Source organism: Cryptotermes secundus, unplaced genomic scaffold, assembly GCF_002891405.2.
Source record: "Cryptotermes secundus unplaced genomic scaffold, Csec_1.0 scaffold124, whole genome shotgun sequence".
Lineage (NCBI taxonomy): Eukaryota > Metazoa > Arthropoda > Insecta > Blattodea > Kalotermitidae > Cryptotermes > Cryptotermes secundus.
The window spans coordinates 919,917-933,053 of NW_019735462.1; the positions used below are offsets into that span (position 1 = coordinate 919,917).

The following is a 13,137-nucleotide window of genomic DNA, read 5'->3' on the forward strand; positions in this document are numbered from 1 at the left end:
TTATTCAGTTTGTATATTTAATAAGTAGATTATTGGTTCATAGTTGCCTTGAAGCAGACCCAGAATAACTTTACAACACAGTGGTGATGTATACATGTTCTGAAATTCAGGTTTCTTTGCGGTTACTGGACTGAACATAAAATTTTCTAATCTACCCAACACTAATGTTACCTATAACCTGTTACTGAAAAAGGTTACTGGCCTCAGCCCCCCCTCCCACCAGTTTTCTTAAGTTGCATCCAGTCTGTGTAGATTTGACACACTCCCAAGACACATAATTAATGACAGTTATTTTTTAATCTTGACACAGTTCTTTCTACTTTTAACTTTTTGGCCTGCCTTCTAAAAAGAATTCAGGTGAACTTGTGAATAATTGCATCAACATTTAATAAAAATACATTCTACATACAGAATATGTGGGTCATTTTTATTCTTTGTAATCATCATTTTAGTCTTTGTCACACTATATCTGCCACTACATGAGGATAATATTCTACTTTCTCACTTAAGTGCCATCTGTTTACACAATTATGTACATTTTTTGATACTGGAACTTAGGTGTTGTGTTCGACACTAGATTTATAGCATCTAGTAACTGTTTTACACAGTTGTGTCTAATTCTTTCGTGTTACTGATTGCCCACCAGGAAATTTTGATAAAACTGAAACATATAGTGGAGTAAATATTAATGAAGTAAATTATGGTCCTTTGTTTGTTTTGGTAAACAGATAAATACTTTGATACTCTGTCATTGGTAGCACAATCACAAGACATTCAAACTTACATAATGAAATTGGTCATTGTATTTTAAGGTAAAAAGTAAAAGAGTTGTCCTTGTGCTTAACAAATTAAGCACTATGCCATGAAGGCGTATGGGGGAACACATGTATAACTCCATGTTTTCTTGACCTTGGTACTATTTGGAGGTGAATGGTCAGCTTCGCATGCAGCTGCTTTACCCCTGGGGAAAAAAACTGCCTGTATCCATTGGAGAGGAGGCTAAGTTGGTCCCAGAACCAGTCTAGATGACATGGAAAAGAGAGAATTCTTGACCCTACAGGACCTGAACTCTAACCCCTCTGTTGTCCAGCCCGTAGCCAGTCACTATATCAACTGTGCTATCCCACCTCCCCATATTCTAAGGACATACTGAAACTGTAAGTGGTTCTGTAAGATAAATGTCCATGGTTTATGCTGACCGTCTTACAGTGTATACACTTTTTCACCTTATTCTTCACTTCCACACTACATGTTTCGGCACTAATGTGCCATCTTCAGGTGTCTTTATGCACGTTAAACTATTGTACTGCGTGCCACAATGTCTCCATTCTAAAGTGACTAAAATCTGTGTTCGTCATATAGGACGATAAATTCTAAATAATAAAACTTTTCAGGATTCTTCCTACGTCACACTCAAGTGAAGTGGAAGTGAAGAATAAGGTGAAAAAGTGTATACACTGTAAGACGGTCAGCATAAACCATGGACATGAATCAGTGTAACAGGATGCTAAAATATAACACTGTAAGATAAAATTCGTGATACTGCAGTAACTGTCTTCATAAGTATGTTACATAGATTTTGGAGTCTTCTGAAGTTTAACTCTTTCCATTTGGTGTTTGTGGTGGAAAAAACCTGCATCCGATAGTGTTTCCAGTGTATGTTGTATGTCATTTCTCTCATTTGAAAGTCAAATCCCTTTACCTGTTGAGAAACATCATGAGAATTTTCAGTAATATTCTTGTCATCACCACCACCAACAATATCATCATCGTCATCATCCAGGAGGACTAGTCATGCTAGACTGTTCCACCTCTAACATTCAAATTAAAATTGGTCTTTCAATTTCATCTATGGTCTACCTCTACTCTTACCGTTCAGTGCATGCTGGTAAATTTATTTTTTATGGAATCTACTTCCACTCATTCTTTCCAGGCGATGGATCCGATCTCGTTGATGTTCAACTGTTTTGTCTAGGGTGTTAAATAGACTTAGCTTCCATTAGACTAGTTTCTGACATAGTCTGTTCTCCAGTAATCTGCAGCAGCCCTTAGAAATGTCATCTCAGATGCGTCAATTTGGCTCTGCCTTCATTTAGTTAGGGTCCAGCATTCTGATCCATGTTAGCAATGTGAGTACAGCCATTACTCCATAAAATGTAGAAGATTTTCTGTTGTTGCTTTACAAACTAGCATTGTCTTAATTGTACCACACACACACATTAGGAATTACTGAAGTTCATGTTCTGATCTTGAAGATGGTTATGATTCATATTGTATCCCAGGTATTTATGCATATTTACTTGTTCAGTTGGCTCGTATCATGATCTTTTTCAATCCTAGTCAGATCATGCTGGATTTATGGTGGACAGTGTGCTGTTGGGGGCAGGTTTCCCCTGCAGATTCTCCTTCCACCAACTCCTCCACATTCAGTAATGATCCAAAAAAAAAAACTATATAAAATTGATACACACAAACAAAAAACAAAACAAACTCCATGGCATGTAGTCTGCAAGCCAACTATATTGGCTGAGCGACTGCTGCTTGTCGGTGAAGTTAGTGCCAACATTTTTTGCAGATAGAGGGTGTCGCGTGGTCGGCGCGATGGATCCTCATGGCTGTTAATCTCGGTTTTCTAGACAAGAGTTCCTCTGTCCTTGAAATAGCTCCTCAGTTATCTTCACAAGGTTGAGTGGACCCTGTTCCAGAACCACAACTTCAAAAAATCTGGTAGCGCGGAGAATTGAACCGGGGATCTTTGGTTTTGTAGTCAGGAACTCTGACCACTAGATCACAGAGGCTGTCACTTGATACACACAGAGTTGTTAAATAATCAGCTTAACAAATGAATGATCATCTTGTTTAATGCTAAATAAACTCTGGTCAGTATTTATAAATGTGTCTCATGCAGATGATTAAAATGTTACCTTCTCTGCTGTTTGTAAGCAGATTCTGCTACATAAATCAGTTATACATTTTGAAATGGTACCCTCTCCTCAGAAGCAGTGTCAGTCTACAAAATCATAATGGTAATACATCTGACTAGTATCCAGGAGATATAAAAGAAAAAGGTAATGCTATCCCTGTAACAGGCCTCAGAGGTCCATAGGGTTGTGAAACATTGAGGGTCCCGCACTATCTAGACAATCGGCTCACAGATGGCAGTAAGGTTGTCAGCCTTACCTGCTGGCCACACTTTACCCCCCAGGAAAATTCCTAGTGCTCATTTCTGTTAGAGGCTGAGTTGACCCCAGGGACATAATGCGGCTGGAAGGTTAGGTAAATTGAAAAAATCCAATGACCTCATCGGGACTTGAACCCAGGATCTTCCTGCTTGTAGCATAGTGCTTCAACCAACTACACTACCCTCATGCCCCCAGCATCCAGGTGATGCCTGGTATAAGTCTGAGTCAGAAAATCACTATTCTTGATTGTGTTCTCAGTCGGTACACCCACATGTGATCGTGCCTTAAAGCTGACCATGCCTGCTTCTTTCTACATATCCCCAATTAAGTAAGTAAAGGTATTTCTGTAACAGGCCGTAGAGGCTGATAGGGTTGTGAGATGTTGAGCCTCCCACATTTTCTAGACATTCGGCTCACAGATGGTGGTGAGGTTGTCAGCCTCGTGTCGACCGCCCTTTACCCCCATAAATATTCCTGGTACTCATTTCTGTTAGCAGCTGAGTTGACCCCAGGGCCATAGCGTGGCTGGAAGGATTAGGTAGAATGAAAAAAATCCACCTCATCGGGATTTGATCCAGCGACCTTCCGGCTTGTAGCATAGTGCCTCAACCAACTACGCTACCTCCTGCCCCCACATATCCTCAATTATTCATGTTTAATTATTCTACCAGTACTACATAAACTTAGTAAGTGATACAGTGATGTAAAACAACTGAATAAAAAAATTAAACAATCGGCATAAAACATCTGCAAGTTAAATTTGTTTTGTAGATGTGAAACTTGACTAAGGGTAGGGACCAGTGATGGGCTCAGATCTTCTAGTTGTGTAAAATTTTGGGAAATCTTTAAGTAGCTGAGCTGCTTGTGGCTTCTCAAGAAGGACTCAGCTCCAAGGAGTTAGTCAGGCAGTCACTGAAGTTTTAGATTGATGTATGTTTTGAAGTTGTCACAGTGGTGATTGTTCGGATTGTGATCTTCTGAGTTGTGACACTATTTGTTTAGTGTATCATAGTATATTATGTAGTTTTGTAGGTGGATTCCATTGTTATGGGAGGAATTCTGCCACCACCTTCAAGATGAAAGCATTCAGGATGAGGAATCTGAACCCACTCACTGTTTCTATCATTTCACACAGGGTTCTGTCTCCTCTCTCTCTCTCCCATGATTCTGAACAGCCATCTGCATTATAGTCTGCTTATATAGCCCAACTGATTCCTCATCCTACACATTTTGTTTCTGAAGTTAGAGGCATCATGTTCCACCAAAACGTTGGTGTTCACCTACAAGAGAACACGGTGACACAACCTAGATGACACACTATTTTCATTGATGTTGTTTCCATGAGGACAGGTCTTTACTGCATTGGAATGTTGCGTAAATAGTTGTTTTAGGAAATGTACCTTTACAGTGTTAATCAGCAGCTTACACTTCAGTTGCACACATTATGTTTGAATGCAGTAATGTTATTAGCATTTGTACTTGTACTGACAAAGTTCAGACGCAATATTTTTTCCTCATATGTGAACATATGTTTGCATGTTTGCCAACAAATCCAAATTGTGACATGTTATTTCAATTTGCTTTACTTTACAGTATGTTTGGGTTGGGAATGAGAAATACAAAAACACCAGTGTTGCATTTTTTTAGTAGTAGTCAGGTTGATGTATGCTAAAGAGACTCAAGTACAAACAACTCCTTGTGTTCTGAAGATAAGATACTGGTACAATATTTTATGTATTTATTTTTCCTGACTTTAGTACAGTGAACTCTCAGTTGCCTGCAATAATGGGGGGGGGGAGAAGTAGTGCAGATAATTCAAAAGGAGATATAATCCAAAAATTTGGAAGTACCTACTATCCGTGTTGCGGTCAACCCAGAAAATTACATAATTAGTAGCTGCTGGTCACTGAATAGGTAAATATGTCTCCAATAGAAGAAAGCAGTTGATGTTCAGTAGTAAAACAAGCTTAGAAGATGTATAATATACTGGACATCATTGAAAAGCATTACTGTTATATGCATTACTGAAACATTGTGGGAAGCTATATTTAATAACTAAAGGGTTCTGAAAAAGTCCTGCAGATAATTGAAAGTCTACTCTATATCTGTTTATAGAACACTGTTATAGGTCTTTTCCCATTCCAAAGAATGCACAAGTTGTGGCTGATACTTAACTAAGTAATTAACTTACTAATTAGGTCTGTGGAATAGTGTCCTTCTTGGTAAACTATTAATCATTGATATGGTTAGGAAAGCGTGCTCCGTTTATGGAACCCAAAAGTCCATTACCATTTTCACAAGAGTCCATCAATGGTCCCTCTCATGCGCCAGATAAATCCAGTCCCCACACCTGTCCACCCTGCTCCAGGCTCACACACCACCCTGTACCAGTCCATACAACCTTCCACCTTATTTCTTTAAGCTCACTTTAATAGTATCGTCCATTCTATGCTTAGATCTTCAAAGTGGTCTCTTCCCTTCAGGTGTAGTGAACAAAATTTTGCGTCCGTTTCTCATCTCTCCTAGTCATGCTACATACCTTGCTCATCTTATCCTCATTTTGAGTTACAGAGTTTCTCATGCAGTTCTCCAGTTTCTTGTCACTGCTTCTGTGTATTTTCCTCAACACCCTCAATCCGTGTTCTACCCATAATGTGAGAGACCAAGTTCCACCCCCAAACAAAACAACAGGTAAAATAATATGTTTTTTCTTTATTTTAATCTTTATATTTTTAGATGGCAGATAGGAAGATGACACTGAAGTGAACAGCAGGAAACATTCCCCACATTTAGTCTTTTCTTAAAATCTTTGAATGCGATTTTGACTTGTTACTGTCATTTGCAAATGTCCATTTTCAAAGGATTTATTGACTGTCTTTATGACATGATTTTGTCCAGCATTCTAGTGACTAGACATAAATGTTTATCAGCGTCCTTGTTAATGTGTAATAGAGCTTTTCTGTTTTTCTTCATGCATTTATGTATGTGCCCGGTAAATTAACATCATGCTGATGTGTTCAATTCAGTTCCATTCCCTCCTGGTTATCTTGGACCTTGTGAATGGAATATTTTAAAGAAGCATTGAGAATCTGTGGCAGTAAGGCAGCTCCTTATTTCAGAAGAATCTGAAGAGAAAGTGCACCAAAACGAATGTGTACATCTAAAGTCTTTCCTGTAATATTTGTTTAATTGCATTTTAATGAGCCAAATTATTTTCATGGGTATGCTAGCCTCTCTTTCTCATGGACACATGCACACACAGAGAAAACAAGAGATGAAATTGTGGAGTTATGTAATTTAATCTTAGGTTTTTGAGGTAGGACATGGAAGAGTAGACGATCATAAGTTGAATGATAACATGTATTTCTGCGAGTTAATCTTCTCTTAAGTTCTTCAAAAATGTCAATGTAATTTGCTGCTGTTGCTCACAGATAAATGAATTTTGCCACATTTTCAAGGATTTATGAGCTGTGTTATGCTTTTTTCCTAATATTACAACATTTACCATACTTAGAGTCAAGATATGAAGGGATTTGAAAACATTCGGAAACATAAATTGAATTTCATTTCCATTCCTTAATACCTTTATATCTTTGCTAAGAGAGGGTGAAAATTGATTTGAATTATAAAAATTAAGCATGGTTTGATAATGAATGGTATTTTTATGAGTTCTTTGCACCTATTCTAAAATTGATATTCTTGATTTCTGAGCATATCTCTGTATATACTGCAGAAGTTGGTAGTTTTACACTGAATGAGATGAGAATTTTTTCAAAATCATAAGACAAACTATTGGTGGGTTTTCTGATTATGTGATATACTGTTTCAGCGGTATAAATTATATAATATTAAATTAGATGGGAAGAAGTTGGTGGATAGCAACTTGATTAAGGGTTGGATGAAGAAGGTTCCCTAACAGCATTCACCTTAAAAGAGACTTGAGGAGACCCTCAAAAGTCCTCAGGCTCCCAGAGCCATGAGACAGTAAAATATGGTCAAGAGTACCATGGGGCTTAGAACCAAGAATGACTGTGCTGGCAAGGGCCAGCAGCCCTTCAGCTGACTGACTGACCGACTGACTGACCTCAGATATGACAACCATGAGACCAGCTGAATTTGAAGTAGTTGGCAATCAAATGCTGGTCCAGAACAGTACCACTTTCCCATTTTGCACAGTTCATTGGACTGTTTCCAGTTCAGTTGAGTGGATAGTCATAAGGTAACCCATGCAGAAAATAGAAGAGTTCAAGATAATTGTGACTATTAGCACTGTTCAGCATTGGGATCCTAAGACTGAATGCAGTATGTTCGGTCTGCTCCTGTAAAGATAACAATTTAATAGAGTCTTATCCAGTACTCTTATCTGGGTGACGAGATGTACCAGTCATGAGTTCCATATTGTTTTGTTTGTATGATTTTTGAGCAAAGTTCATTTCATGCAGTGTGGCATTGAAGTCAGATTAGGTCATGTAAAAGTATACATAATAAGAATGTAAAGATTCATGCCACTTACATGCATTTTCTTTCACCTTTACACACACAAATCAGTGTGTTAGTTTATTTTGTTCCATTTAACTTGTGCTGAAAATGTGTTCCAAAAATTTTCATCAGTTTCAAGTAATTTATCAGGTTGTAGGATTTGAGGTTCTTGGTTATAAAGAGTTCTGTCTATGCTTGCTGCCTGCTTCATGCTGGTTTCTTTTTTTACTTATTCATTAACCATGAAGGTGGAGGTGACATGTTCCTCCAAAATGCTGGTTGACTTTCAGCGGACTACCCGATGTTATATCCCAGAAGATAATAACCCTTCAATATTTCAGGCTAATCAGAAATAATTATCTGGTTTCATTGTATTTGTTATGTATTTCATTAAACGTTTCAGATCAAAAATATCTGAGAAGAATGGTCTTGTAAATTGAAAACTAAGTAACATTATTAACATTCCTGTATATTTTCAACTTTACCTTGTACTGTACCCTTGTGACAGGAATAAATGACATAAATTGCTAACATATAGTAACTTTGACTACTGTTAAGAGGCATATAATGTTTCAGTTTTATTTTATTAAATATATGCCATATTATGTACTGATTCTTTGTACAAGGGGCAGGTGTTTTTGAAAATCAGCAAAGTCAGGTTTGCTCTGTTCTGTTTTATATAGGTCAGTAAATGAGAAATCCCCACTCTTTTCTTTGTCCCCACAGTCTTTCTTTTTTTCCAATTTCTTTGCAACTCTTTCCTCTCTTCTTGAAGTCTTCCAGTATGTGACTGAATTTTTTTAATCTCTGTCATCATCCTCTGGGTCCCTTTCTCTTAAAAGTTAATTCTAACACTCTTCTCTGCATCTTTGTTTTATCCAGTATTTCTACATGATCAAACCATTATAATGGATGGGTCAGTATAAATTTATAATTTTTGTTTTGCTTTCTGACTTCCAATTTAGATATCATATATTTCTTATAGGGGTCTGGTGACTGACATTGAAAATTCAATTATTTATTACATTTAATTTAGAAAAGGTTAAAAGAAAAGCATGTGTGTTCCTTCTTATTTTCCAGTTGTAATGTTTTATATGTGTGTTTTGATTTAATTCAAACAGTATGTGGTTTAAAAATGTGTAATGGATGAGCAGACAATTGTGAATTATTGTGTAATGTAGATAATTTATCTTTCAGAGAGATGATCCATCTTTGCTGGCCCAGTTCTTCTATGCTGATGAGGCATTGAACCTTGTCGCAGCTGAACTGGATAGCTTTGATGGACGCAAGGACCCAGAGAGATGTACAGCCCTTGTTAATCATCTCAGACAGTGTCAGGATAAGGTAAATGGATTCAAGAAACATGATGTGGTATAGTGTTAGAGTATGATGGTTATTGGATACATTTTGTTAATAAAGTTGAATAGGATAATAAAAGACAGCAGGTTTTTACATCCAAAGAAGAGATACATTATGCAGAAAAGAAAAAAAGGAAACATTTCTGCTTGTGTTAAGATTAGCTTATAAATATCTTTCATTTATAAATGTAAAAATAAGTTTATTGCATCCATCAGCGGGTTATCTGAATATGTGACCTTTGTTACACCAACTAATAATGTACTTTTGAGACTCTTTTCATGACTTAATGGCAAATCGGTTTATAATACAGGACACTGATTGCAATTTTATAATTTTTAGGAATTTCTTAAATTTCTGTAATCAACGAGCCAGCATGGCAATGTTAGAAACTTGTGAATATATGTGCCATTCATTCTAGTGTTTTGTGTTCTCCTCAAAGTGTATACAGAATTTACTAAATATTTTAAGGTGGAAGGGGGGAATGGGATGCTTATAATGTTATATTTTAGCGTCCTGTTGCACTGATTCACGTTCATGATGTGTATTTGTACCAACCGTCTTACAGTGCACACAGTTTCACCTTTCTGTTCACTACATGTTTCGGCACTAATGTGCCATCTTCAGGTGTGGTTTTATTTACGTCAAACCATTGCACTGTATGCCATCATGTCTCCTTTATAAAATGATTAAATGTATATATGTCATGTATAATAATAAAGTTTATATATTAAAACTTTTCAAGATTTATCATCTATATGTCACACTTCAAATTCGCGAGTTACGTCAGTCTTCTCCTATGGGAGTACTCTTCCTGTATTCTTGTGTATGTTGTGTCCTGTGTTGTGTCCTTCCCTTGTGATTGCGTGCATTGTATTGCGTTGACGTGATGGCATACAGTGCAGTGGTTTGACGTAAACAAAACCACACCTGAAGATGGCACATTAGTGCCGAAACATGTAGTGAAGAGAAAGGTGAAATTGTGTGCACTGTAAGACGGTTGGTACAAATACACATCATGAATGGAATGCTTATAATTCTATCCCTTTATTGGTACCTGACACAAGAGCGCCTTGAAAAAAATCAAAATTAGCCCACAAGAAGGCCACAAAATATGTTGAGAAGAAGTGAAGGTCTTGCAGATTGAACCAAAAACCACATAACGGGAAATACAAGGAATGTGCTCACATGTCTCTGATAGATCATCCAGTCAGTCAACTCGGCTTAGACAGCTCTCCCATCTGGGCTCCCACTACAGCTCCATCCAGTGTAGATTAAGTGGGAAAATTTGGCTGCGCTATAGCTCAATTGCTTAGTCTCTGGGTTCCTACCACGGTGGCCTGGGTTCAATCCCAGGTCTGGTCAAGTGGGCTTTGTGGTGGACAAAATGGTGCTGGGCGGGTTTTTTCTGAGTACTTTGGTTTCCCCTGCCAATCTTCATTCCATGAAATTCTCTATCACCATAATCACCCGGGGCAGGCTACAATAGGCCAATCAGTGGCCGCTGTGCCGAATGGACCCAGTTGGACTCCACCCCCACTAAGCGAATTAAAAAAATAGTGTTTTTTATGTTGATACTATTCAGAAAAGGGGCACACGGTAGTGTAATTAGTTGAGGCACTATGCTACAAGCTGGGAGGTTGCGAGTTTGATTCCTGATGAGGTCATTGAATTTTTTTCAATTTACCTATTCTTTCCAGCCATAATATTGCTCTTGGGTTGACTCAGCCTCTAACAGAAATGAGTACCAGGAAGATTCCTTGGGGGAGAAAGTGTGGTAGACTTGTAAGGCTGATAACCTTGAGTATGAGGGGTGAGCCATAAAGCTGGTCCTTGCACTGCGACCTTCAGTGGTCTATTGTGCTTAAGGCTGATAACCTTACCACCATCTGTGAGCCGATTGTCTAGAAGATGTGGGAGCCTCGACCTCTCACACCCATATGGGCCTTTGAGGTCTGTNCTGTTAAAAGGACAGCTTTTCCCCCCCCCCCTCTATGTTTAGGAAATTTATCTCTCTAGTGGTGACATTTTTTCTGATAGTACTCTGGTGCTAGGCCTCATACATGTTGAGTTCTTTTTAATGTGTTTAATGTTTGCCTTAACTCTCGCAGATGGTTTGTGCTGAGCTTGGTTTGTATAGGGACTAGCTCTTTCAGTCGGGCCCATGTGAGTAGGTTTCGCATGAAGATGGAGACACAATCTAGTCTCTGAAACACTGTATTTTAAATAAAAACAGGTTGATGGATAATGTCCAGAAACACAGTAGTTGATATTGATAGTGTCCAAAAACAGTTTTCTTGGTAAATAGTAATATGGGAAACTTTTATGTATATAACGATAATCAGAATTCCTTAGCTACAAGTTTTTAACTCTAATACCCATTAAAATTATACATTGGAGGAACTTGCTGCAGAATAAAAGAGTCTACCCTGATGTTGGAGGTACCAAGTTCCTTGGAAATGTAAGAATGTATGTACTGAATTGTATGGCATGGCATATCAGAAGACCACTGTTTTTATAGTCACAACTTTTAGGACTTCAGATCTATAATGTTACTACCTTCCTGACAGAACTGATTGTCTTCCCCCATTCTTTCATCTGCTAATGAAAACCGAACTTCAAGCTGTATTATGTGTTCTTACAATTTGGAATCCTCTGTATATGCATATATAAAGTATGTATATTTTTGGAACTTGAAGCCATCTTGGGATACATGTTAGTTGCCCATTAGCACGCTGATACAAGCTTGTGGATGTAAATATGATGTCTACTATATAGAGGTCACACTGTTTACCAGTGTCACGCTGAAGCAACCAGTTTGGTGAGATAATTATTCAACCTTGACGAGACCTCATATGTTAAATAGTTTTATGTAAAACAGCATCAGAGCGAGTGTTAATTATGATTCTCATTATTTCACAAGTATGATACACTGGATTCATTAATTGATTCATGTGCCCAAAATCCATTCAGCCCCTGTGGCTGTGTAGGTGGGTTGATTGGGGGAAGGGGGAAAACATACAGTTTATAACTATCGAAACCTACATCTCAACTAATCTAATTTTGGAAGTGGCTTTTCTTTCCTATCAGGAGTTATGGTTATGACTAAATTTCTTGAAATAGTAATGGTATTTCCTCCACTGCAGATGTTATAGTTATGTTGCTGTTCCTCAGTTGCAAGTGCCTGGTTTTTGGTAACTGCCTGACAAACAAACATGAGGTTGGTGTTAATGTAAGATTGTGACTATATTTTCCATCATCCCTTATGCCACTGATCCGCAGCCACTCCACCTGGAAATATATTTTAACGTTTTTCTACAGAATACTATGAAACTGAAATGTTATGTGTACGTACCATTTTTGCTAATAAGAAACTTCTCCAGCCCAGCATATTTGCTAGTAAGTGATTTCTTTCTGTATTTATGTTTAATATCAGAATACATTGTTATTTATTTCTGGACATAGGTAATAGCACATGAGGTACAGAGGAGATACCGTGGTACCATGAGGTACATAGGTTTTCGTTTTGGATACTTCAAAAAGATTCACTTCACCGTCTCTTCTTCACAGACTGAAAACTGTAATATTCTAGGGCAGTGGTTCTCAAACTTTTTACCTCTGAGCCCCCCCTGACAAGAGAAAATACTCTCAGGCCCCCAGCCTATTTTTTTTATCAAAATAGAAGTCATGGTATGTTTGACGTTTTATTCAGTTTATTTTGTGTTTTTCTACATACTATATAGCAGTTTTTTTTTTTCTCTCAAAATTAAAGTATCACAATATTAGGGCTACAATAGAAATTAGTTTTAACACTTGCAATTAACCAAAATATGTATTGAAATGAAACGATATTTAACTAACAAGTATTTAATTTTTTCTGCAAAGAAAATCAAACATTTAAATGTCAAAGTTCGGTGTGATGGATGGGCCTGCTTTTGAGAACAAGGTTTATCAAAACGTGGTGTAATATCAGAAATGGCCACTCTAACTTCTTTAGCAATATTTAGCCTTGAACGATACTTTGACTTTATAGCTGCCAAAGCAGAAAAGCCTGTCTCGCATAAGTAAGTTGTTGCGAAAGGAATCAGGATCTTCAATGCCTTTTGGCTCAAAGTTGGGA

General features: G+C 37.6%; 1 protein-coding gene across 2 annotated transcripts in view; it reads left to right on the top strand.

Annotated features, from left to right (window-relative positions):
* Positions 1–13,137, top strand: part of LOC111869288 (serine-rich adhesin for platelets) — a 37,179-nt gene that overhangs the window by 1,088 nt on the left and 22,954 nt on the right. For both annotated transcript variants that reach the window (XR_002843644.2, XM_023860686.2), the window contains exon 2: positions 8,859–9,005. Coding sequence is in view for 1 of the 2 variants with exons in the window: in XM_023860686.2 (XP_023716454.1) it covers positions 8,859–9,005 (147 nt within the window). In the remaining variant the exon portion in view is untranslated. The remainder of the gene's footprint in view (positions 1–8,858; positions 9,006–13,137) is intronic.